The following is a 13,908-nucleotide window of genomic DNA, read 5'->3' as shown; positions in this document are numbered from 1 at the left end:
AGTGGTGCACGGCTGATTGGTGGATATCCGGAGAGATCCAAGGCGTTCGATTCAGGGCTTATTGGTGCACAAAATTGGTGGCGCACGGCTGCGCTCCCATATCGACTTTGGATTTGGGGCGTAGTGACTTTGAGAAAAAAAGGTGGAAGCGACATTAAAGGAGAGGCTAGACCGCTAGACGCTAGATGGTTTTGAAAGTTTGTATTAAGGACGAGATGAGAACAAGGGGAAGAGACAATCAAGAGGGAATTCATTTGGTTTATTTTTGCTACATCCCAATTATTGCTCTGTATAGTTCACGTTTATATAAGCTATGGGGGTATGGGGCCTCTTAGGCCCTGAATGACTGTTAGTGTTATATTAAATTATTTTGGTTTGGTTATTCTAACTTTATTAATTTTTTCTTACACCCCCACCAACGGCCTCCACTCTTGCCAACCGCTTCCTGTCCCTCACCATCCAGGCATCCACGCACTCTCCAAAAATCGCTTTCCACTCTCAGTCATAGCAGCAGTCACCCCCGGTGTGTCATTGACGTTAGCCTCGTGCGTTCCAATAGCAACAGTTACTGAGAGGTTCACAGAGTTCATCACGTCGCGTATCACCCAATCAAGCGCATTCCTGAAGTGTTAACCGGCATGGTTATCCCAACTGTAGACAACACTTAGTCCAAAAATGACAAGTTCAGCTTTTTTTTAGAGTACCCTCTAGCAGCTATGTTTTGGCACAGAAGACGAATTTACATTTGCCTTTCTAGGTCTCATTAAAGTGGCTACACAGCACTGCGTAAAAAAACTTTTTCTTTAAAATCCAATGGAAAATATTGAGCTTGGAATGAATAATGATGCACTTGTGTCAGATTTAAGTTTGTTTGAGGCAACGTTTTTCTTACTTATAAATGTTTGTATTCTACGAGATATTTTTTCGATTGATGTTATTGACTACGATTGGCCGGACGTAAACATAGTTTAAACATTTATTGTGGACTAACATGAGACTAGCTGTGAACTCGGCCTGAAAAACATCGAATCGTCATTTTCCAGCCTACAAGGAAAATATAATGAATGCATTTTTCGAATAATTCCTCCAGGCACTGATTAGATTTTTAAAGCTATGTCATACTACCAATTAAAGGAAGACTCGCTCAGACCACCATCTATCCTAAAGTTTTGAAATGAAGAATTAAATTCGATATTTTATTTAGAATTGCTACGTTTTGATATGTAAAAAGTCGATTCAATTTTCATCGTTTAATGCAATTCATTTCATGAAAGGCCTCATGATTTTACACCAACATATGAAATGTCCAATTTATATAATATCCAGGGTATCGGGGTTGGAAGCATCTACGATGACGTATCAACAACTATCGAATCAGTTACCCTTTGATACAAGCTATCATTTTTAGTGATATACATAATCATGGGAAAAAGCATGAACGGAAAATTTAACAACCATTACGTGATATTTTATAAATGTGCTATGGTTCCGAAACTTGTTTATCGGATCTTTTCTGTATAGACGGTTATTAGCGCAGTCTCTGGTCTAATAATTTTATGCGTTAATCAATTTTCTTCTCTCATTTTACTGCGAGACTGAACGGTTCAAGTGAAAGTGATAGTCAGATTTTCAAAGCGAGTATCCTATTTTCGATCGTAAAGGGGGTCAGTATGGATATTCATGTTGATTGAGATATATCTCACTCCATTGTGACTCCGATGACGTCAATATTTTTATAGAAATGTCTCCTGTAACTCGTTTTTTTTTGCCTCATTTTTAAACTAGAAAAAAATCGATAATAGTATATGAAAATTGCAGCGTATATAAAGACTCAGCACTTGAGAAATATTACAATGCAATAGGAATAGCGGTCTAATGACTTTACATGAAAATCTCTTCACCTTCGTCGCCGCTGAGCACACCATCAAACTCGTCTTCGTCTGAAGAATCAAAGTCAACTTGAAACATCCCGTCTTTCCGTGGAATGTCGTCTAGCTTGGAGCTTAGGAATCCTGTGAAACCTCTGTCACTTACCTTACTTTTACTAGCCGCTTTGGAGGTACTCTTATTCGCAAACATTGCCGGCGATGAACCCTCTCCGGGCAAACATTTAGAGGCCGGTAATACTTCAGACACATTTTGGGGCTGCTCCTCGGAAACTAACTCGCTGGTGCTAGTCACACTTACGGTTGATTTAGTAGACTGTCCTGTTGTTAAGGCCAGAAACTTATTAGAAGTAATAATGGGTTTGGGAGAATACTCTGAAGGCATCTTTAGTGAAGGAACTTTGCTCCGAACAAACTGAGCGCGCTGCACAGCAGACAATTCACGGGGTTCGTTTGTGCCAGGGCCATATGACGTCACCTCGATGTTTTTGATGATCGTCTTTGGCATCGCAGTGCCTGACTTTCTCTTATCACTGAGTTGTATGACACGCTTGCTCTTTGTGGGGCTCAATACACTCGTATGTGTGTGTTTCTGCAACCGTTGGTCTAGTAACTCAACTGCACGACTCTTTATGCTGCCGTCATCTACATACTCAACAGTACGGCTGAAGGGCTCAATCCTGTACCTCTGATTCGTTCTTGCCCCGATCTTGACAGGCAAAGGCGCAGGCTTAATTTGAGCGACTTCAAGCTGGCGTCCATCAGCCGACAATGTGACGCACCGTTCAGCAGCGCTGGTCTCATCCATGTACGTCACCTCGTCATCCTGCGCGTCCTCGAGACGTGGCTCGTAAGACGAGTCGTCAACAAAGGTCATCTCGACCGTGGCATCGTCCGTCGTGACTTCGTACGAACCATCAACGCCTGCAAAGAACCAGCGCCACTCAGGTTTCACTTTAAAATAAAACTTAGCCAACACATGGCATCCTAAATGGCTCACAAAGCAAAGCCTCCTATGGGCAAGGCTAGTCCACTATGGCCAAGGCTAAGTCCCTCGTGGGCAAGACAAAACCTTCAATGGGTAAAACAAAGCCTTCTCTGGGCAGGACAAAGTATCCCATGAGCAAAACAATGCTTCCAATTGGGCAGACAAGGCAGCATGTAGGCATCACAACTCAAAACTTCACTGATATAACGACATCGTAACGCACCTTCGTGGTCCCCAGCAGACGGCAGAAGGGAGTAGGAGGCACCCGCAGCGCCGAAATTGTAGGCATCCCCAGGCGACATGAACTGCGTCATCACGTGATCAGCTGCTGTCACACGATCGTCTGCGTTACAAGACAAGCAAGTACATCACAACAAAATTTATGCTTTCATGTGAACATATGACAGTTGGTTATTTATTTCTATTTGAAAGCTTGAACAACCATTTCATTAAAGCTTGTGCTGTGTTGTGGGTAGACAACACAACGATACATTGTCTACATCACGCACATCACTACGTCGTTAGGGCATTTTTACTATAATTATATGCATAACAACTATCAGTAGGATATTATAGTGCTCATCGGAGCTACATTAGTGCCTTGTTCGTGGATATCACTGCATACTGCTGACGTATTCTTATGAATTACTTCACTACAAAACTTGTAGTGCAAAGGCTTCGTGAAAGCCTTTCTAGCGAGGCATTATTCATTGAATAAAACACATAGAGCGGACGTTATCAGTGAAAGACAATCGTTACGACGATAAAAATAACAACGATAAATTATCAAATGCTCGATTTGATAATTTTACTTTCCTTCATGATTCTTTTACAAATTTTCTTGCAATACATCATGAGATCAGAGTACCTTACTTTAAAGTGTTGAAGAACATTTATAAGTATGACTGTACCAGTTGTAACGTAGCCGTCCGTAACCACAGAGTTCTCCACCGTATGCTCAACCCCAGCAATGTCCACAACGACAACGTTGCCGGAATTAGCATCCGACGACGTTGTCGTTGCAACGACCTCCTGCATGGCAGCAACTGGAGCAGCAACATCCTCCATACCAGACGTTATATCCATAATGCCGGACACGTTTGATGTGAGATCATGCATTTCATGAAGTTCGCCGGCCCCATCCAAGATAACCGTTGGTCCTGCAGCAACGACTGCGTGAGTTGCAACATCTGGAATATCGTCATCATCCACTGTTAGCACTTTGGCGTGATCGATGACGTCTTCCGTTAGGAACTCTGGCGTGTACTTGAGGTGGTGTCGGCGACGCTTGGGAGTGTATTTCCTGCTAGGGACCTCCCCTGGGGCGGGACCAAGCTTGGGTTTAAGAGGCGGCGTAATAGGCTGCATACGGAAGACTTTTTCGTAAGGCGTCTTGCCCGTCCGGACATCTAGAATCGTCGAGTTCAGCAGAACTGAAAACACAAAGCCATTACAATCGAACAGAACCGTGCAAAATAAAAAATTACAAGCTTGCAGCAACAAATCAAAACTTTGAAATAAACGTAGCTAAATCTAATTGTTATCAGTATCAGGTTGCTAAATCTTGAAATCTATCAGCGATTGGCTGACGGAGTTATGAACCTGTAACTATTTTTGATGGTATGGCTCCAGGAATCAGGCACTCATTATTATTCCTCATATACATGATGAACAAGACAAGTTAAATAAATGACAGTTATGTATCATCATCACCAAGAAACTGGTATCATAAATTCAAAGTGACGTCACCCAAGAGCTCAATATCAACACATGTTATAAGAAAATTGACGCAGAAAAAATAAATCAAATGCAAAGTCCCTAAGTCTCTCTTCAAAAATACTGAAGCATAAACTACAAGAAATGTCCTGCTGCTTGTAAAGTCAATAATTAAACAACGAATGTTTTCTATACATGCTTCAGGTTCCTTTTGATTCATAAACTCGCAGTGTTTTCAGGCAACCACTCAGACCACTTGTATCAGGTTCCCTTATATTCATAAACTCACACTGTATTTCAGGCAACCACTCAGACCACTTGAGTCTAGAGTCGCCAGCCGCCGCCTTCTGAGCCGCCATGTGCTCAATGAAGCGCGTGACGTTGCGTGTGTTGCGTCTCGACACGTCGCCCTTGTAGGAGCTCCCCTCCAGGTAGTTCTTGATCTGCAACTCGTCCGGCCATAAGCGAGTCACCTAGAATGGCAAAATTTTCCATTACCTAGTTTATACTTACTTGCATATATGTTATTATGGCCGCAATATTATATATTATTATGATGGCAATAAGGGAACCAAATCATAAAAGCCCTGTGCAATTAGAATACAAACTCATCACACTATAACAGAAATAAGGAAGGAAAAAAGGACAGACCTCTTCTATTACAGCGCTTGCAAACTCCTTGCCGTAGTCTGAAACAAGCTCGGATGGGAAGCCAAATAGGGAAAAAATTCCCCAGACAAGATTTTGCGCAACCTCTGCAGGATCAATTGCTGCCAGAGGAAAGAGCCAGTGGAAACCGGTGATGTGATCCATGCAGTGGAGTATGTAGCGGTAACTACCATCTGGGTTATCCTTCAAATCCAGCACATCCACCTAGGACATAAAACTACGGTATATTTAAACATCAAACTGTTGATGTTAACCAAATATGTTACAAGTGGGCACACAAAATATGGCTGAGAATCTCAGAATTCAAAACTAACAACCCAAGGATGATTAGTTGATAGTAAATTTTTCTATATTTAACACGTTGACTCCGAAGTGGTACATATGTGTACCACAAAATGTATTTCTCCAGGACGTAGTGGTACATAATTCAGGTTGCCTAAAATCGGCCACATCCGAGAACAAAAAAGGTCAAAAAAGGCTGATAACTCAATATATGCTAGTTTATTTGTAGGTTCCACTTTAAAAATTCCCATTATTTTCTTTTTGCAGTACTTAAATTTTAATTCGGAAGCACCCCTATCATAAATTTTAGCCGGCCAACACAATTGTGAAAAACTAAATCATGGAATTTTTCCAGAAAAAATGACCGTCTGGCAACCCTGTTTAAAAACGGTACAAAAAATGAAATAATAGTACAAGATGAAGGGATCGGAGTCAAAGTGTTAATAGTAAAATATTGGCATATTGTAAGATTCAGCATGTACGGCAACATCCCAGAAATCATCTTGCACTAGAAAAATATTTCTAACAGAAATGCTAGTGTATTCACGCTATGGCTAATGCTTTTGCAATTGTGAACCTGGAACTGATCCATGAGCTTGCGGCGGCGACGAGCCTTGATCATGCAGCGGCGGGATGGCGTGTATGGCAGTCCTGAGCTGTTGCCCGAGGCTCCATTGTTGGAGCAAACAGGGCACAATAGAATGAACTTGTGCACCAGGTATCGCGGGATGTTGGAAATAACACTTCGTACCTGAAAAATATTAGTTATTCTTAAAACATCAATCTGGAAAAAATATTTCTTACACTTCAAACAGGTTCACTGGATTATCATTGGACTGGTGGAGTTAAGTTCTTTGGTTTCTGGCATCATATAGCTTCTAAAATTCAAACTATCTTCTTGTAACAAAATATATTCTTCTTGTAAAATCCTTGTCATATTAGTTCTAACCTATTACCAAATATACAATTGTTTAAGTTAATTTATTTCAATTCAAGAGGATCACCCATTTATTTCAAATGAGATTTAACATTTTTTTGTGTGCTTTTGATTGAATTGCTCAATAAAAAGGATAAGAAAATGAAATTGTGGTTTACTAGTAATTAAGCTATGCATGTTTTCCCTCAAAAATACCTAATTTAGAATAGGAAACTCAAGCATTTAATCTAGAAATAATTTTTTAAAAGCTTTGTTAAAAAAAAGTGGCAAAATTAAAATTGAGTAGAATTATCAATTAGCCTCAAAATTGTTACCAAATGTGCAGTCTCTCTAAGAGTGCTATGGTTATGCTTCAAATGAATCTTGAGGAGAGTGTCAAATATGTCCTCTCTTGGCACCACTCGCAGGTAGCGAGGCAGCTCAGATCCACTTGACTCGCCAAGAGCAACCTGGGGCAGTTATATTTGCATTATGGCACATAATGTTTCGAACAATTGTGGTAAAACTAATATAATAAAATTCAATCAATAATGTGTACAAATGAAGCAAATTCATCAGTATGTTAATATTGGCTACTTTCAAGAAGAAAAATCGAAGAATATGAATGAGATTGCATGGTAGTTATGTAAAATTTGTGTAAAAAGCACTCTGGTCAAGAACTAATTAAGATTATGTCAATGTACCATAGTTTGAACATGAAGAGCTACACATATTTTTATAATGTTGATTGTATAATCAAAAATGAAAACTTGCCACTTTCTCTTTGGTTGGTTCCATAAGAACATCAGCAAGACCAAGTGATGGTTTGTTGAATACTTTGAACTTCCGGGACTCAATCCATGATTTCATTTTCCCAGGAGGGAAAATTGACCTTCCCTGTAAAGAAATTAAATAATTACAGATAAAATGTTTGTATCAAACAAACTAAATTGTAATGACATACATAAAATTTTTAAAAATGTATACAATTCAAGTATTTGGTGATTGGTTACTTGTTTAGACAATATAGGTAAGAACTGGGAAAACATGGCATGGGTGGCCAACGTTGAGGTGACTGTGAGTGCCTGGATGACTTTTGAACTTCAGTCAGATGGCTTGATGGAAAGCTCGAAAAAATTAAACAGGATGATTTCTTAACCTAAACAGCTCAACTTTGCAGTCTGAGGCATGGAAAAATCTACTTTCCAAGCCAAAAGTAACAGTTAATTCACTTCACAAGACCCCAAAGTTATCAAAAATATGTAAACTTGAGACTTAAAAGATTTTAGTATTAAGTAGGACTTTTTCAATCTTGTACAAACTGGAACAGGAGGAATGGCAAAACTTTGGTTTATATTCTGACCCAAATTTGATAAAGATAATAAATTGCAGTAACTCATTTTTTGTACTACACACGGTAGTTATTTAGCATTTTTCAATTTTAATCTGCAAGGTCCAATTATGAATATTGGGCAGAATTTTCCAAAAAATTATGTGCATAAACTATGGTTTCAAAGGTAATCATCATAAATCACATGTAAAAATGCTAGCCTGGAAAGAATCTGCTGCAAAATCCTGATTTTGAATATCAGACAAAAGTTTCCTAAAATTGCAGGCATAAGCAATCATTTTACCAATATTAAAAATATTGCAGGTAATAACAGGTAATTTTTCATATCTTTTACAGAAGAAATTGGTAGAAGGTCATAGGAATGGGTGAAATTGGTAGAAGGTCATAGGAATGGGTGAAATTGGCCAAATTCATGGGCATTTTTGTCCAATTCACCAGTGACTTCTGCCCAATTTTCCATTTTGGGTTCAAGCCATAATAAGAGCTTTCCCACCAATTTTTGAACCTCAAGATTCTTGCTAGATGCCTAGATAATTCTAAACACAAGAGCGCAATTGGGCCAAAGTTGCAAGATTCATAATGTATGAAAAATTTGTAATGTTGAAGCCATGAAATTTCAGTAACAAGTAGGAAAATTGTAATGCTGCAAAAATATACCATTTTCCTTATTTCCTTGCAAATAGATTAGGCTAAGGACATAAAAATGGGTGGAACTGACTTCAAGGACTGGATTTTTATCGTCATCCATGCCATTGCCCATGCTGAATGGGCCAGGGTACAGAAAGTTTGTGAATATCAAAAGATCTTTGGTGATACATTAGCAGCAAATTTTATGCCAGCGAAGATCTTGCAGACACATTTGGATTGAAATTATTGCATTTCAGAAATTACTTTGAAATCATTGCAATTACTGCAAATCTGAAAGACTGCAAGCACACATAGTAAGGTTTCCGGTACGCCAGATGGATCAGGATGCAGTGAAGCTTGTCTGGAAATCAGTTGCAATGTGTGTAAGTGTTGCAGTGCGTGGAGAGTAAGCCTCAGTAAGGGATATACTATCAAAGTTGCTCTGCAAAATTTATGCCTTCTGAAGATCTCATTTGCAATAATCTTGAAATTATTGCAAATGAGAAATAACTTCAAAGTTGCTTGCAGCACTTTCTTATTAAAAATTACCTGTCAATGGATCTTGAAAATGGCTGGCAATGCTTCACTCTTATGGCTAAAAAAAACATATCTTGGCAACAGGCAACGCTGCTTGCACCCTCTGCATGCTGGCCCATGGGTAGCTCTGGCTCTATTTTTCAAAAATGGCTTAAGTGGCATACATAGAAGTTACATAACACCTAGTAGTGGTAATTCTAGATGGAATTTTCCTACTCATCAATAAAATATAGTGCCTCCAAAGCAGTGTGGGATTCTGTATAGGTAATATATTCTCATGTTAACATGAGAAAATGTATCAAAAAACCTACCCTACCACGTTACACTAGTACCTTCCACTGCAGTGAAAATTGATAAACTGAGCTCATTAGAAACTGTTGCGCTTCCGAAATTGTGCATGGTTTGACATCCAATCAATGGATGTCAAGTGTTGGCAATGCCTCAATCAAGTTAACTAGTCATTTATCTGTAGGGTAGTTGACAAATTTTTGCAAAGAATATGTTCTAAAATAAATAAAAAAAATTCCACATTTGCAAAAAATTATCACGATTGGACAATACCAATAAAGTTTTCCATATCATATAAAATTATGAAGGTAAACTGTCACCCTTTCACTGCGTACATTCACATCGTGCTTCTACGTTTACGTATGACAAGGCGGAATCACACACTTTTGTTTTGGTTGTGTCTAGTTCAATTTCACAATAAATAGATTTGATCCACATTCCATACTGAGATTTAAATGACTGAAAGTTTTTAAAAATTATAAAAACCCATTTATACATTTCAGATTTGAATTTTATCCATTATTTGCCCTATTATGTTAAACTTATCTTAATAAATTCACTTGAAATTCTGAATGATTCCGTTTGCCATTGTGAGTTTTCGAATGTTTTGTGCCTTTTAGAAAATGTTTGTTGTCTAAAATGGGAAACTATTTCACTATATAAAACATAGAGCATATTTGCAAAAAATTATCACGATTGGACAATACCAATAAAGTTTTCCATATCATACAAAATTATGAAGGTAAACTGTCACCCTTTCACTGCCTACTTTCACATCGTGCTTCTACGTTTACGTATGACAAGGCGGAGTCACACACTTTTGTTTTGGTTGTGTCTAGTTCAATTTCACAATAAATAGATTTGATCCACATTCCATACTGAGATTTAAATGATTGAAAGTTTTTAAATTATAAAAACCCATTTATACATTTCAGATTTGAATTTTATCCATTATTTGCCCTATTATGTTGAACTTATCTTAATAAATTCACTTGAAATTCTGAATGATTCCGTTTGCCATTGTGAGTTTTCGAATGTTTTGTGCCTTTTAGAAAATGTTTGTTGTCTAAAATGGGAAACTATTTCACTATATAAAACATAGAGCATGTACCAGTTAGTTAGTTAGTTTAGTGGCCAAATGTTTACTAGCGCTTCAGCTATTAAGCTATCTCGCACCGAAAGTCAAGATGAACATCACCATAGAGGTGGAAGGTCTCAATTATTCATCACCCACAAGGGGCGGAAGGTCTCAGTTGTCCAGCCCGCTGAAGCTGGCTCGAAAGAAGCAGCGTAAGCATCTCAAGGAGACGAAGTGACAAGGAGGGACAGGTGAAAAGCAACAGAAACGAAGACACTCAAACAAGAGGTCGCTTACACGGGACGTCGGCCGCCCGCATGAGAGAGACAGAGAAGGGAAATGCAAGGAATCCTGCCTACATAATAACTTAACCCCACAACTGAGACCTGCAATCAGACACCGCGAGCTCAAAGGTGGGGCGCTCAGGAACAATCCCCCTAGGAGCGCAAAATCCCATAGGACTTCTGACGGGTACAGACACCCGTCAGAAGTCCCCCCTGAGGGGGAGCATGTACCATATAGTGCATTAATAATACAATTTAATTTATTAAAAAATAATTTTTAATTTAAAAAATAGAATCAGATTTTTAATTCAACATTTTTCTAATAGAATTTAATTCAACGTATGTACCATCTAGTGTAGGTATTAAATAATAAAATTTAATTGAATAAAATTTAATTTTAATTAATTTTTAATTTAATTTAATTCTACAGCTTCAACCGGTAAAAATGAGCATCATAGGAATGAAAGTAAAACTGTCGTTCATACATCAAACATTGAACAACATTGGATGGATTTGATAGGTATTTTATTAATCCTGTTTATATATAAGAATGGAAATGATGCTTCTATTTCAGAATGATAATGGAAATGTCCCTACTATTTCAGAACTAAAGTTGTGTAATCAATGGAGTCTTTGAAATGACAAAATTGTTCAATATAAAATTTTTAGCTATATGAGTGAGATTGTCATTTGTCAATCATCATAGGAGCTGTAAGAAAAAATTTGTGGTTTTCGATGTAAAAGAATGTTTTTCAATTAAAAGAAATGCAATACTTGATTTTTGGAAATACGATGCTGAAATTAATGATCCGTATTAGAATTAAATAGACGCTATGCTTTCAGAATTATTTTCAAAAAGTTCGTTTTCCTTCGTTTGATCAGAAACAACATAATTAATCATTATCTTGCACTAAATATACGAAAGATTAGTCAGACTTGGTTACCATCCGCAATGATCATCCCGCTAGATCATCACTGGGAGCAGGAGGCGGGAATGAAGCTAGGTATTTAATTCAGTTGAACGCTGGCCCACGTGATATGTAATTCTGCTCGTCTGAACTGCATGTTTAGTGTGCATGATGGAAAACTCTGCTTTGCAGCATAGTTATAATTACTCAATGAAGTTTAGTTCATTGTGGTCAACTTAAGAGACAAATTTTCAACTAACTAATACTTTTTATAAGTCTAATTTTAATTGCTGAGTAAAAGGTGCAGGCATACAACTTCCAAGTGATTAGGTACTTTATAGAAACTGAGCAAGTTAGTGTACATGTTTTAAGCATTTAAGAAGTTCATTTTTTGCCTCAAATACCTAACTATATTGGGTCAAAAAAGTGGTCTTGGTGGATTAAATAATATTTGAACCTTCAAAATTAGCATTCCATCCTGCTCCAAAGCCCAAAGTGACAAATTTGCAANGGCCATACTAGCTGTAGCTGGTGACATCGGCTGACTGGACAGACTTTGATTTGCATCCAGCTCAATCACAGAATCAGATTCATCGATCTTGCCTTAAACAATATCCTTCAACAAAAAGTTTGGAAAGAAATATCAACAACATTTCAAAATACAACAAAATTTAAGTTGGAAAAGATATAATAGTTTGATCTTCAAAAAAGAACTCTAAATATCCATGTGTATCCTTTCTAAATAATGTTAAACAAGCCCAAGTGTTTGAAAACAATTCAGGAAACTGCGCAATTGTGAAGATTTCCTGGAGGCATAGCACAAAATTTTACTAAAGGCAGAGATAATATCTAATACTAGCTTTAGTATTATTAGGAATATCTTACCAGGACTCCACTCCACTGTCTACTAATTGGCCGACTAATCTAGACACGGCGTCCCTACTCGCCTAAGTGGAAAAAACGCGACATCAGATGGATTAGTTCGCCTGTTAATGAATTCCATAGAGGGCTTAGGCTGCGAAAAATTGGCACTAATTCCGCAAGATGCACAAAATTGATAATGAATTCAAGAGGAATTCCGCAGTGCAATCAGCAAAGCAAAATCCACGCAAAGTTCAAAGCCAAGAAGAAAATACGGAAGCCAGACGCGCGATCAAACGGAAGCTACTGGACCAGGAGCAACGCTCATGTTTGTCAACCCACTCAACCGTCGTGTTGCTCGAGAAGCAAATATGACGTGAACGCAATCGTGAACGCGATGTACGAATACCACCCTTCGGCTTACCAACACCAAGTACGAGAGTAATGAGACAACTAAGCAAGTCAGCAACCTTGCAGTTGATATCCTGACTTGCTAATGTGTGGGTATGCACTGTGCAGTGTACTCTATTAGTATCACTGTTGTTGGGTTGCCTTCATGATATAACACATCTTTGAATTGTTCGAGCACCGTAACCAATGGTGGGTTGAACTGGNTGTAAATAAGTTCGTGGCTTGTAAATAGTTTGTCATTACTCAGCGTAAATGGCTTTTTATTAAAAATTACCCGGCGACGCATCTTTAAAATGGCCGGCGACGCTTTGGGCTTAAAAATCCATATATTGGCAACGCTGCACCTGCATCCACCCTCTGCATAGTGGGAATATACTGCGTTTACCCTATTTAAAACATTTCTTAGCTTATTACCTAACACCTATCATAACCAATTTAATTCAATACACTAGAAAGCACTAAGATACTAAATCAATCTTACATAGCCCACCTTTAAATGTTGAATAATTTGGTCAATTTTATGACGAGGCATAATAAGTCTAGACCAATGACTGTGGGGAGAATCGTGGCTTTCATGCAAGCGCACCAATTCTTTTTCAAATTCATTTTTAAAAAGTTTTATTTCATTTTCTGTCAGGGACTCCATTTCTTTTATTGCTAGAGTTACAAACAAGCTGCGAATAATGAGTTAATTTCGGTTAAAAGAAGTCAAATATTTTAACGATTCCGGGAGCTCTAGAATACGTTAGGACTCAGTCACTCAGCTCCCAAACAAACATCAACTATTCAACATAAACTGACAACGTAAGAGATGTTTGTTCTCGACATCACCACGTACGTACAAATATAATTGATACTAACGTACGTGCATGAGAAGATCAACAGACTTTGAAGTATTGAAAGGAAAAAAATGCAGATGATGTAGAAATATTCTATTTGATTATTTATTCATTGTAGATAAATGATATCATTTTATTATTTGTAAACTAATAGAGACGAATTTGGAAACGCTCTACGTTCATTGAATCGATATCTAATTGAAGTGTTTGAAATATTGCAAATTTAGCACAGAAAGACAATCAGTACTACAGACAATCAGTATCAGC

General features: G+C 38.0%; 1 protein-coding gene across 1 annotated transcript; it reads right to left on the bottom strand.

Annotated features, from left to right (window-relative positions):
• Positions 1 to 891: 891 nt before the first annotated feature.
• Positions 892 to 13,593, bottom strand: LOC108668869. The gene is made up of 9 exons (XM_018156127.2): positions 13,293 to 13,593; positions 7,232 to 7,354; positions 6,793 to 6,927; positions 6,119 to 6,292; positions 5,242 to 5,463; positions 4,880 to 5,063; positions 3,786 to 4,307; positions 3,098 to 3,217; positions 892 to 2,810 (listed from the first exon to the last, which is right to left on the bottom strand). The coding sequence occupies exons 1-9, from the start codon at positions 13,446 to 13,448 to the stop codon at positions 1,882 to 1,884; spliced, it is 2,565 nt and encodes an 854-aa protein (XP_018011616.1). The 5' UTR covers positions 13,449 to 13,593; the 3' UTR covers positions 892 to 1,881.
• Between the last annotated feature and the right edge of the window lie 315 nt (positions 13,594 to 13,908).

Source organism: Hyalella azteca, unplaced genomic scaffold (assembly GCF_000764305.2).
Source record: "Hyalella azteca isolate HAZT.00-mixed unplaced genomic scaffold, Hazt_2.0.2 contig13552, whole genome shotgun sequence".
Taxonomy (NCBI): Eukaryota; Metazoa; Arthropoda; class Malacostraca; order Amphipoda; family Hyalellidae; genus Hyalella; species Hyalella azteca.
Note: the sequence above shows the minus strand (reverse complement) of the source record. Positions and strands in the feature narration are given on the sequence as shown.

Coding starts and splice junctions, on each gene's coding strand:
- LOC108668869 (XM_018156127.2), bottom strand. CDS start 13,448: ATGGAGTCCCTGACAGAAAATGAAATAAAACTTTTTAAAAATGAATTT. Junction 7,355..13,292: donor AAATTATTCAACATTTAAAG/GTGGGCTATGTA, acceptor ATTTCTTTACAG/GGAAGGTCAATTTTCCCTCC. Junction 6,928..7,231: donor AACCAACCAAAGAGAAAGTG/GCAAGTTTTCAT, acceptor TAACTGCCCCAG/GTTGCTCTTGGCGAGTCAAG.